Source organism: Hylobates moloch, unplaced genomic scaffold, assembly GCF_009828535.3.
Source record: "Hylobates moloch isolate HMO894 unplaced genomic scaffold, HMol_V3 SCAFFOLD_2, whole genome shotgun sequence".
In the NCBI taxonomy this organism is placed as follows: Eukaryota; Metazoa; Chordata; class Mammalia; order Primates; family Hylobatidae; genus Hylobates; species Hylobates moloch.
The window spans coordinates 56,537,904-56,549,984 of record NW_026652277.1 but is presented as its reverse complement, the minus strand read 5'-3'; the positions used below and the strand labels follow the sequence as shown (position 1 = coordinate 56,549,984).

Here is a 12,081-nt window from a genome sequence, read left to right as displayed (position 1 = left end):
GCCTACCTTCTCTCACAAGAATATAAACTTCACAAAGGCAAGATATTTATCCATTTTGTTCACTGGTATAGCTCTGGTACCTAAAACAGTTCCTAGCACATTTTAAGGACTCAAATATTTGTTCAATGAATGAATGAAAGAAATTTAGTTAAAAACTGGAACAAAACAGGAATGGAGGCCAGCGACAGGAGAACTTCTCTACCTCATTTCCTGGAGGCCTACATGCCTGGGATTTAAAAGCAGATTATTGTGAGCCTAAGGCCTGAAAACATGCAAACTCTCTTTTTTCTTTGTAACCAAACTCCTGCTTTTTAAAAAATGATAGTATTTCTGGGAGTGAGTCTGTGCTGTGTATTTAATCTTGGATTGCCAACCCAGTGAGGTGGGAAAAGGTTGGAAAGTATCTCGATTCTAAAGAGTAGAGTTGGATTTTGTAAATATAGGTGTATTTCATGATAATTTAAAACGTTTTCTTGAAGTAATATATGTGTGTACAAAAAAATACACATATCATAAGTATATAGCTCAGCGAATTTTCCCAAACTGAATTTGTCAATGTAATTGGCATCCATAGCAAAATGCAGAACCCAGCTAACATCTCAGATGCTCCTCTGTGCCCTTTCCAGTTACTAGCTACTACCCAGGGTGACCACTGTTCTGACTTCTCATGTCTTGGAAGTGTTTTGCCTAATTTTGTTCTTGATATAAATTAAATCATACAGTATAAACATGCTTGTATCTCTTTTTTTACTCAAAATTTTTTTTGTGAGATTTATCCACATTGTTATATATGGTCAGAATTTGTTCATTTTCAGTGCTATATAAAATTTCACTTACAGTTTAACCATTCTACTGTTGATGGACATTTAGATGATTTCCAGTTTGGGGGTTATTATGAATAGTGCTACTATCAACATTGTATTAATGTATTTTGGTGTATGGATGCGTGAATTTCTTAGGACATTTTTGTGTTTTTTAAATCCACAGTCAGTGAACCCTAAGTGTTCCTCAGCATTGCAGTCAGTTTATTTACCATGTATACATTACTCAAATGACAGCTGTAGTTGCAGGCATTACCAAATCCTTCCCTCCTTAATGTTATCACTGGACTTTGTCTATACTTGGGATTCTTAACATGTTGTAATTTGGTTATGTATGCATATTCATGTTTTTTATTAGATCGTGAGTGCTTTTTAGTACTTCGTTTTACTTGCTTATGTATCCCAACTCCTGACAAGGTACCTGAAATACAGTAAGCTAGTTGAGCGAATGGTGATAGCTGTCACCATTGCCAGTGATTAACAAAGCAAGTTTCCCTAGTTATGTGAATCACTTAGCCTAGAGTAAAATCTATGCTTTAGTTTGATATCTCAGTGTCAAAGGATTAGGAATGGGAAGTCATTTCTCTCTGAGAGAAGCCCAGAACTGTGGGCTCAGAACTGAATGTGCTGTGTGGCTAAAGGGAATTGCTACGGCTTTACAAGCCTCTTGGAGTTTTAAAGTGTTAACCGCAGTGATTCCAAGGCATAGTGTGGGGGGCCAGATATAAATAGCAGAACACAAGTAGCGTAATGTGCCACTGCCAAGCTACTGCTGGGGGTGTTTATAAAAAGAAAAGCATTCCTGTCTCAGCTCTCACTGTCAACAACATCCCATCCCGAAGACTCGCTTACCACAACTGAGAGTGTCGGGAGTCAGTTTGAGGCCTAGCATCATTTAAACTTCCTCCAAAGGCACAAAAGCCAGGTAAACCTTTTGACTTATTTACACTCAGACTAAAGAAATGAACAATTTTTAGGAAAATCCTGATCCAAAGCTTGCTTAAAACATATTGCCTTGTGACAGATATCTATCATCTTATATTCAAATCTTTTTTGGAAAGAGAAGTTTAACACAAAGTAGCATGTTGGTACTATATTTTAGTATTTTTAGTAAAAACAAAACAAAACTGCTTCTGAAGAAATATGGGAAATTGAGGCCAAAACGATCTATAAAAAGGAAGACTATCTCCCTTCCCCTGTGCTGTTCATTCTCATTTTTAGAATCCAGAATATGGTGATTGGTAGGATAAAATAGAAGCTTCATTTGAGTTACATTATCATAAATACTGGGATGAATATTAGGCATTCAGCCAATAGTTGTATAATCTTAGAATTGCTGCCTACCCAGTTCCTTCTTATTCTTGTTCCCGCCTTCAGAAAGTTATGTAAGACACTACTTATTTTACCCTCAGGCTTCTCTTGATTGTATTTGTGGGAAGGGGGCCATCTCTGACAATCCACTGCTTTGTACCACTACTGGCCTCATCGTCTCCTCTTTGTATCACTACTGGCCTCATCATCTCCTCTGTCCCACTCAAAAGGGCATGACTTAATGTGCAAAGAGGATAGAAGAATGGATAATGTGCATGGACATATTCCTGGGGAATTCTTAGAAACTGGGAGCTATTTGAGACTGCTGTTTTTTAGTCTGATTGTGTTATTTCCTGTGCATGCTGAGGGGAGATTTAGAGATGGGAAGAGAATATGACTCCCAGTGACTGTGGTGGGAGAGATGACATGTCTGGAGGAGTATGGAAATGGACAGATTTATCTTGAGCAAATCACTGAAATTCTAAGGAGTTTTTGTTTCCTTGTCTGTAGAATGAGAACATTAGACCACTAGATAAAAGCCTAATGGCTCTTGTAGCCCGTTAGGAATTTATTGATAATCACTTTCTGACCATCATGCTCTCCACTCACATTCTAAATGAAAAAAATACACAGTGTCATCCTATTCTACTTCCCTACACCTCTCTTTTGAGTCTACTGAATTGAAATTTCTTTATTTTAATTTAGAAGAGAAAAATGAAGACAGGACATTTTGAAATAGTCACCATGCTGCTGGCAATCATGATTCTAGTGGACATTTTCCAGGTAATGTTGGGAATGTGAAGCATGTGGTTATTGGAATGGAAATTCGTTTTTGTTTTTTTGTTTTTTTTTTTTTTTGACGGAGTCTCGCCTTGTCCCAGGCTGGAGTGCAGTGGCGCGATCTCGGCTCACTGCAAGCTCCACCTCCCAGGTTCATGCCATTCTCCTGCCTCAGCCTCCGGAGTAGCTGGGACTACAGGCGCCTGCCACCACGCCTGGCTAATTTTTTGTATTTTTGGTAGAGACGGGTTTTCACCGTGTTAGCCAGGATGGTCTCTATCTCCTGACCTCGTGATCCACCCGCCTCGGCCTCCCAAAGTGCTGGGATTGCAGGCGTGAGCCACCGCGCGTGGCCTGGAATGGAAATTCTTGATACAACATTACCTGAGGCATCTGTGTGGCTTGATGGTGGAAATGAAAGTAGGTAGGATAGGTAAATTAATTTATTATAAGTAGCTCTTTTCATTTTAAATATGTGACACGTTAACTGTAAAAAGTTGAAAAAATTAAAATTAAGCAAAAAGAGGAAAGTAAAGATTATTCATAATTCCTCCACTCAGAGGGAATGATTCCCAACCTGTTGGTGTATACAGGCTTCTTGGCTTTTTTCTATGTGTATGCTGTTTTTAATTTACAAAAATGGGTTCGCACTGTACATAGTATTTTTTCTTTGCATTTTAAGTTAATACTATGCTGCATGTCTCGCATGTCATCAGATATTCTGAAAATATGTTTTTCTCCAAATAAGATAATACTGCATTGTTTGATTACATGTTTTTTAATTAATGACCATTTTCTCACTTTTTTTTTCTGGCAGAACTTTTATGATTTTATTTGCAATTGACTCTTTTTTTTTTTTTTTTTTTTTTGAGACGGAGTCTTTCTCTGTCCCCCAGGCTGGAGTGCAGTGGCGCGATCTCGGCTCACCGCAACCTCCACCTCCTGGGTTCACGCCATTCTCCTGCCTCAGCCTCCCGAGTAGCTGGGACTACAGGCGCCCGCCAACACGCCCGGCTAATTTTTTGTGTTTTTAGTAGAGACGGGGTTTCACCGTGTTAGCCAGGATGGTCTCGATCTCCTGACCTCGTGATCCGCCCGCCTCAGCCTCCCAAAGTGCTGGGATTACAGGCGTGAGCCACCGCGCCCGGCTTGCAATTGACTCTTTAAGCATCCTGTAATATATTTTTATGTAAAATATAATATTTCACTTGATTTTTTCCCCCAGATTGTTAGCTGCCACATTACTTATGGGTATTTGTGCACCATTTTAGATGGCTTTTTAAAAATATCTTAAATTCTTAAACTGTTATCCTTTTTTGAATTTAATACTCTAATCCATTTTCTATAGAATCATTGTGTATCCTGTTGCCTGTGTCGCAGTATGTTTTTTATTGAAATATAATTTACATGCCATAAAAATTCACCATTTTTAGCTGTATACTTCAGTGGTTTTAGTATATTCATTATGTTCTGCAACCATCACCACTATCTGATTGCAGAACATTTCCATCAACCCAAAAAGAAACCCTGTAGTTATTAGCAGTCAGCCCCAATTTTCTCCATCCCCCATTCCCTGGCAACCACTGTCTACTTTCTGTGTCTATGGTTTTGCCTATTCTGGATATTTCACCTGAATGGAATCATACAATATGTGACCTTTTGTGTCTGGCTTCTTTCACTTAGCATAACATAATGTTCTCAGGAGTCCTATCAGTACTTCATTCTTTCTTATAGCCGAGTAATATTCTATCTTATAGCCGTACCGCATCTTGTTTATCCGTTTATCAGCTGATGGACATTTGGGTTGTTTTCACTTTATGGCTATTATGAATAGTGTTGTTGTGAACATTTATGCACAAGTTTTTGTGCGAACATGTGTTTTATTTTTCGTTTTAAAAAGTTTTCTAATCATATAGTCTTGACATATTGAGATACTACAAACACTATTTGGTTATTTGGTAGCATTACAGAGTAAAGTTTACTTATATATAGGAAATACATATGTAAGAATGAATTTGGGGTTATGATTTATGATTCATAACAAAATTACCTATTGTTGTGAACATGTTTCACTTCTCTTGGGTATACACCTAGTAGTGGAATTGCTGGGTTGTACGGTAATTTTATGTTAACTTTTTTAGGAACTGCCAAACTTTTTCATACTAGCTGCACGGTATTACAATCCCACCAGCAGTATATTAGGGTTCTAATATCTCTGCATCCTTGTGTTACATGTTACTTGGTTTTTCATCATTTATAGCCATCGTAGAGGATATGAAGTGGTATTTCATTGTGGTTTTGATTTGGTTTTCAATATATTCTTGCAACATAATTTAAGTATATTTGTTCTGTAATTGTTTCATGATTTGTTTAGCCAGTTTCTCTCCTTGACCTTTAGGTCATTTCCATATTTTTGTAAGAAATTTTTGGTAATTGAATTTCATCAGTATGGGCTTTTTTTCTCAGTGGTTATATCAGAGGAGTATAATCAGCTTGTTCACCTAGCCTTTTGTACCTGTTTTTTAGTATCTGTTCAGTTGTCCCTGAATAGTGGTGGCATTTATGAACTTTGTCACTGCTCAAGGCACGCACCATACAAAATACACAATCAGCTATGGTGTCTGGCCAGAAAGACTTGATGTCTAAAATTAGACATTTGGAGACTGGTTAGAGGCATAGGGAAAAGACAGGAACATAGTAGATCAACTCTGATATAATGTAAGGAATGTGGGAGGTGTTTTCAGGGTCTGGTGTCTTATACGGTGTTGAAGTCTTGAAGATAAATCAGGCATTGGCACCCAGGCTGCACTCTGGTACATTCTGTGCTGTAGAGGAAAGTGCATTTCTTGGCTATGAGATGGCAGTGATTTGATCTCCTGAAGCTCAAATTCCCATGTCAGGAAACTGACCTACAAACCCAGGACTATGGGGGTCTTAATGACTTCCATGGCAGAATTCTCTGTGGCTAGTAATCAAGACAGTTTCTGAAGCTGGCACAGTTCCCTCATTTGTAAAATGGTGTTAACGATTTTCTGTTTAACCTTTTATAAATGTTGTTATGAAGACAGAATTACACTCCTTTTCAAGTGCTACATAAATGTCCATGGTCTTCATAATTGGAAACATTCTGATTCTTTAGAGGCAACAGAACAGTTTGGTTAAGAGGACAAGACAGCCGGGCGCGGTGGCTCATGCCTGTAATCCCAGCACTTTGGGAGGCCAAGATGGACGGATCACGAGATCAGGAGATCGAGACCATCCTGGCTAAGATGGAGAAACCCCGTCTCTACTAAAAATACAGAAAAATTAGCCGGGCATGGTGGCGGGTGTCTGTAGTCCCAGCTACTGGGGAGGCTGAGGCGGAAGAATGGCGTGAACCCGGGAGGCGGAGCTTGCAGTGAGCTGAGGTAGTGCCACTGCACTCTAGCCTGGGCGACAGAGCGAGACTCCGTCTCAGAAAAAAAAAAAAAAAAAAAAGGACAAGACTCTGGAATTAGACTGCCTGAGTTCAAATTCCAGTTCCATGTAAGTCTCAATCTCTTAGTTTCCTCATCTTTGTAAAAAAATAAAGCGGGGAGCTAATAATAGTACCCTACCTCACAAGGTTGCCAAACACTTAGTGCCTGGCATATAGAAAGAACTCTGGAGATGTTTGTTAAACCTAGTGATAGAGTGGCCACACAGTGTGTCTGAGAAGGAAATATGTAGGAAAAGTTCACAAATGAATAGATGGTTTTAAATAAGAACCAGGTCGTTGTGGCTGTATGATTGTAAGTTTCGTCTTAGACATGTTACATTTGAAGGGTCTTTGAACATTCAAGTGGAGGTATTAAGTAGGCAGATAAATTTGATATATAGGACTGGCACTTACAGGATAGATCAGATATATTTAGATCATAATTGAAACTGTAAGCATGTATATAACTGCCTGGGGAGCGTAGAGTTGAGAGTTAGAAAATATGTAGCCTTGAGAAACTCCAACATTTAGTGGCTAATTGGAATATGTTCGGTCTGCAAAAGAGTCTAAGAAGAAATGCCCCCTTAAGTGAGAGCTGTTTGGGTGGAGAAATGGGTGGGAAGCCATAATGGTGAGGGTTGAGCTATAAGTGGGAAATGAAGTGGAGATGGCAAGGATAGACATCTCTTTCAAGATGTTTGTTCGTGAGGGAGAGAAGAAAGATGGGAAAGGAGATACCTAGAGCAGGATATGGAAGCAAGTTTTGTTTTGCTTTTACAAGTTAGTATCTCTGTCTCTCTCTGTCTCTCTCTCTCACTCTCTCTCTCTCACACCCACACACACACAGAGAGTTTTAAGAATCATTCACGTAGAACCTGTAACTTTTTTTTTTGATTCTGTAACTTTAACAGCTTCTGGCTAAATGTGTCTATAAAGTCTCCACCTGAGGTCCCTAAGCAGACTTACGCAACTATGCACCATACAAGTATAGAATAATGGAAGAGGCATTATCCTTTTATTTGTAGGAACCCATAAATGGTATTCCTGGGGAGATTTGGTCATCTTATTTTTTGATCCATAAGCCAGAGTACAGGGTTCTAATTTAGTTCACTTGAATTATTTTGCCAGGTTCTGTGCTAGGTGTGTAGGATTCAAAGATAAAAACGATACAGATCCTACCCTTAAGGAACTAACAATATAATATATATATTCCTAGCATGAAATAATACAAAATAACCACATCACACTGGAGAAAGACCTTATGAAAAAATAATAATAACCACAGTATGTTGAAGACTTGGTATGTGCCAGGCATGGGGCAAAGGGCTTTGCATATATTCATTATGTAATTTAATTCTCACAGCCACCCCACAGTTAAAATATTATTTTCTCCACTTTATCTTCATTTTTTAATTTATTTTTTATTTTTTGAGATGGAGTTTTGCTCTTTTGCCCAGGCTGGAGTGCAGTGGTGCAGTCTCCGCTCACTGCAACCTCCGCCTTCCGGTTTCAAGCAATTCTCCTGCCTCAGCCTCCTGAGTAGCTGGGATTACAGGCGCCTGCCACTATGCTTAGCTAATTTTTGTATTTTTAGTAGAGATGGGGTTTCATCATGTTAGCCAGGCTGGTCTTGAACTCCTGAACTCCTGACCTCATGATCTGCCCGCCTCGGCCTCCCAGAGTGCTGGGATTACAGACATGAGCCACTGCGCCTGGCCTTTTATCCTCATTTTTTTTTAAAATTGAAAACTTGAGGACTAGAAATGTCAAGTAACTTTCCCATACCTAGTTAGTAACAAATGGGATTTGAATTCAGATCTGCCTGGCTTCAAAGTGGTGTTAATTACATTACACCATCCTGCTTCTTACAGTATGTGAACATATGTATATGTATAATTTAGTTGTATGTGGTATTATGCCTCTTCAGTTGTATGTGACTGAAATACAATTCAAACTAGCTGAAGCAAACAGGGAATTTATTGATTCTTACAACTGGTGAAGAAAACAGTCTTAGGTACAGTTAGGCCCAGCGTCTAAAGTATGTTTTCGGGGCCTCGTCTCTAACTCTCAGCTCAGCAAGCCTTATTTGTTGCTTTATTTTAAGACAGAATTCTCCATGGGATTAAAGAATAACCGTTGGAAGCCCTAGGTCAATATTATCCTTACAGCTTATAGCTTTAGAGGAAGAAAGATCCATTTTTTTCCTCTGGGAGCTCTGATTGCTAGACTTAGATCACCTGCTTATCCAGGAGGTGCAAAATCATTTCTACCCAGGCCATATGGACAAGGGAGGGGGCAACCCCAAAGGAAAAGGAGTAATGTTTGTCATTATGTGTTATAGATCATGAATAATATTTTGCATATGATACTTCAAATTCCCAACAGCCTTGAAGGGTCAAAGAAATCTAGCTAAGATGTTCAAAGCCAGGACTGCCACCCATTTCTTTAGCTTCACATTCATTGTTCTCTGCTCTGTACCATAATGTCCAGATAAATGAGCTACAGGCACAATCTCACCCATACCTGTCACCCACTGACATTTACTCTTTCACACAAATATGTCACAGCTGAGAAAAGTTATCAACAGCAATGGAATATACTTCCTGCATAAAAACCTACTCAAAATTGGTTATAAGTAAGGAGAGAATTTTGGCAAGATATGAGAAGGTGGGGGTAATAATGTGAGAGAAAATGATACTCACTAAATTTCTTATTTCAAGAGTATTAATTTCTTTTTCCTTTAAAGGTGACAGCTGAAGTGTTAGACATGGCAGATAATGCGTTTGATGATGAATACCTGAAATGTATGGACAGGATGGAAATTAAATACGTTCCCCAACTGCTAAAGGAGGAAAAAGCAAGCCACCAGCAATTAGATACTGTGTGGGAAAATGCAAAAGCCAAATGGGCAGCCCGAAAGACTCAAATCTTTCTCCCTATGAATTTTAAGGATAACCATGGAATAGCCCTGATGGCATATATTTCCGAAGCTCAAGAGCAAACTCCCTTTTACCATCTGTTCAGTGAAGCTGTGAAGATGGCTGGCCAATCTCGAGAAGATTATATCTATGGCTTCCAGTTCAAAGCTTTCCACTTTTACCTGACAAGAGCCCTGCAGTTGCTGAGAAGACCTTGTGAGGCCAGTTCCAAAAATGTGGTATATAGAACAAGCCAGGGCACTTCATTTACATTTGGAGGGCTAAACCAAGCCAGGTTTGGCCATTTTACCTTGGCATATTCAGCCAAACCTCAGGCTGCTAATGACCAGCTCACTGTGTTATCCATCTACACATGCCTTGGAGTTGACATTGAAAACTTTCTTGATAAAGAAAGTGAAAGAATTACTTTAATACCTCTGAATGAGGTTTTTCAAGTGTCACAGGAAGGGGCTGGCAATAACCTTATCCTTCAAAGCATAAACAAGACCTGCAGCCATTATGAGTGTGCATTTCTAGGTGGTAAGTGTCTGCTCTGTCTGTGCTGCTTGGCTGGGAGGGAAGGAGTGAGATTCTTAGGCTTAGGGGAAGGTCAGTGAAAGGAGGGTGAGAGGTGTTTGAAAGGTGAAATGACATTTGGCAGTTTTCCGTCTAGCTTCTTTCATACTGTCTCTTTACCCGTAATTAATTTTATGAAAATTGTACATTTACAGTATTAAAAGTTAAAAAAAATAGCACTATAAGGCAGTGGTTCTTAACCAAAGGCAGTTTTGCCCTGCAGTGTCATTTGGCAATGGTCAGAAACATTTATGGTTGTCACAATTGGGGAAAAGGGGGATTGCTACTGACATCTAATGGGTAGAGGCCAGAAACACTGATAGACAATGCATAGGACAGCCCCACACAACAAAGAATTATATGGCCCAAAATGTTGGTAGTGCTGATGTTGAGAGACCCTACTATAAGGCTTACAATAAATAAATAGTGCAGCCTGAGAAACATAGGGAGACCCCCATCTCTACAAAAATAAAAATAAATTAAAAATTAGCCAGTCATGGTGGCACATGCCTGTGGTCCCAGCTACATGGGAGGCTGAAGTGGGAGGATTGCTTGAGCCCAAGACGTCGAGGCTTTAGTGAGCTGTAATCACACCACTGTACTCCAGCCTTGCAACAGAGCAAGACCCTGTCTCAAAAAAGAAGAAAAAGAAAAATAGCAGTCACCAGCCCCACCTTTCCTCAATTTCCACTCCTCAGTGGCATCCAGTTTTCATTCTTTTAGCTATTTCCTCAGGTGCTTACTGTCATGTTTCCAAGTAAATAACATGCTTCAACGTGTTATTTATTGGTCTTTAAATCTTTAGACATCATGTATTGACTTCCTACTATACAGAATGAGTATTTAACCCTCATCTACCGTGTATTAGTTAAGAATTTTTTTTTGTGGTAGATACCTTTATTATTATTATTATTATTTTTAACTTTATTATTATTATACTTTAAGTTTTAGGGTACATGTGCACAATGTGCAGGTTTGTTACATATGTATGCATGTGCCATGTTGGTGTGCTGCACCCATCAACTCGTCATTTAGCATTAGGTATATCTCCTGATACTATCCCTCCCCCCTTCCCCCACCCCCAACAGTCCCCAGTGTGTGATGTTCCCCTTCCTGTGTCCATGTGTTCTCATTGTTCAGTTCCCACCTATGAGTGAGAACATGCGGTGTTGGGTTTTTTGTCCTTGCAATAGTTTGCTGAGAATGATGGTTTCCAGTTTCATCCATGTCCCTACAAAGGACATGAACTCATCATTTTTTATGGCTGCATAGTATTCCATGGTGTATATGCACCACATTTTCTTAATCCAGTCTATCGTTGTTGGACATTTGGGTTGGTTCCAAATCTTTGCTATTGTGAAAAGTGCCACAATAAACATAGTGTGCATGTGTCTTTATAGCAGCATGATTTATAATCCTTTGGGTATATACACAGTAATGGGGTGGCTGGGTCAAATGGTATTTCTAGTTCTAGATCCCTGAGGAATTGCCACACTGACTTCCACAATGGTTGAACTAGTTTACAGTCCCACCAACAGTGTAAAAGTGTTCCTATTTCTCCACATCCTGTCCAGCACCTGTTGTTTCCTGACTTTTTAATGATGGCCATTCTAACTGGTGTGAGATGGTATCTCATTGTGGTTTTGATTTGCATTTCTCTGGTGGCCAGTGATGATGAGCATTTTTGCATGTGTTTTTTGGCTGCATAAATGTCTTCTTTTGAGAAGTGTCTGTTCATATCCTTCACCCACTTTTTGATGGGGTTGTTTGTTTTTTTCTTGTAAATTTGTTTGAGTTCATTGTAGATTCTGGATATTAGCCCTTTGTCAGATGAGTAGGTTGCGAAAATTTTCTCCCATTCTGTAGGTTGCCTGTTCACTCTGATGGTAGTTTCTTTTGCTGTGCAGAAGCTCTTTAGTTTAATTAGATCCCATTTGTCAATTTTGGCTTTTGTTGCCATTGCTTTTGGTGTTTTAGACATGAAGTCCTTGCCCATGCCTATGTCCTGAATGGTATTGCCCAGGTTTTCTTCTGGGGTTTTTATGGTTTTAGGTCTAACATGTAAGTCTTTAATCCATCTTGAATTAATTTTTGTATAAGGTGTAAGGAAGGGATCCAGTTTCAGCTTTCTACATATGGCTAGCCAGTTTTCCCAGCACCATTTATTAAATAGGGAATCCTTTCCCCATTTCTTGTTTTTGTCAGGTTTGTCAAAGAC

The 12,081-nt window shown here is 39.3% G+C and overlaps 1 protein-coding gene across 7 annotated transcripts in view; it reads left to right on the top strand.

Moving 5' to 3' along the window:
• The window catches only part of ART3 (ADP-ribosyltransferase 3 (inactive)), a 110,872-nt gene that overhangs the window by 60,508 nt on the left and 38,283 nt on the right, over window positions 1–12,081 (top strand). For all 7 annotated transcript variants that reach the window (XM_058433770.1, XM_058433754.1, XM_058433764.1 and 4 more), the window contains exons 2-3: window positions 2,838–2,915; window positions 9,116–9,827. In XM_058433770.1, the coding sequence (XP_058289753.1) occupies window positions 2,847–2,915; window positions 9,116–9,827 (781 nt within the window). In that variant the 5' untranslated portion in view covers window positions 2,838–2,846. The remainder of the gene's footprint in view (window positions 1–2,837; window positions 2,916–9,115; window positions 9,828–12,081) is intronic.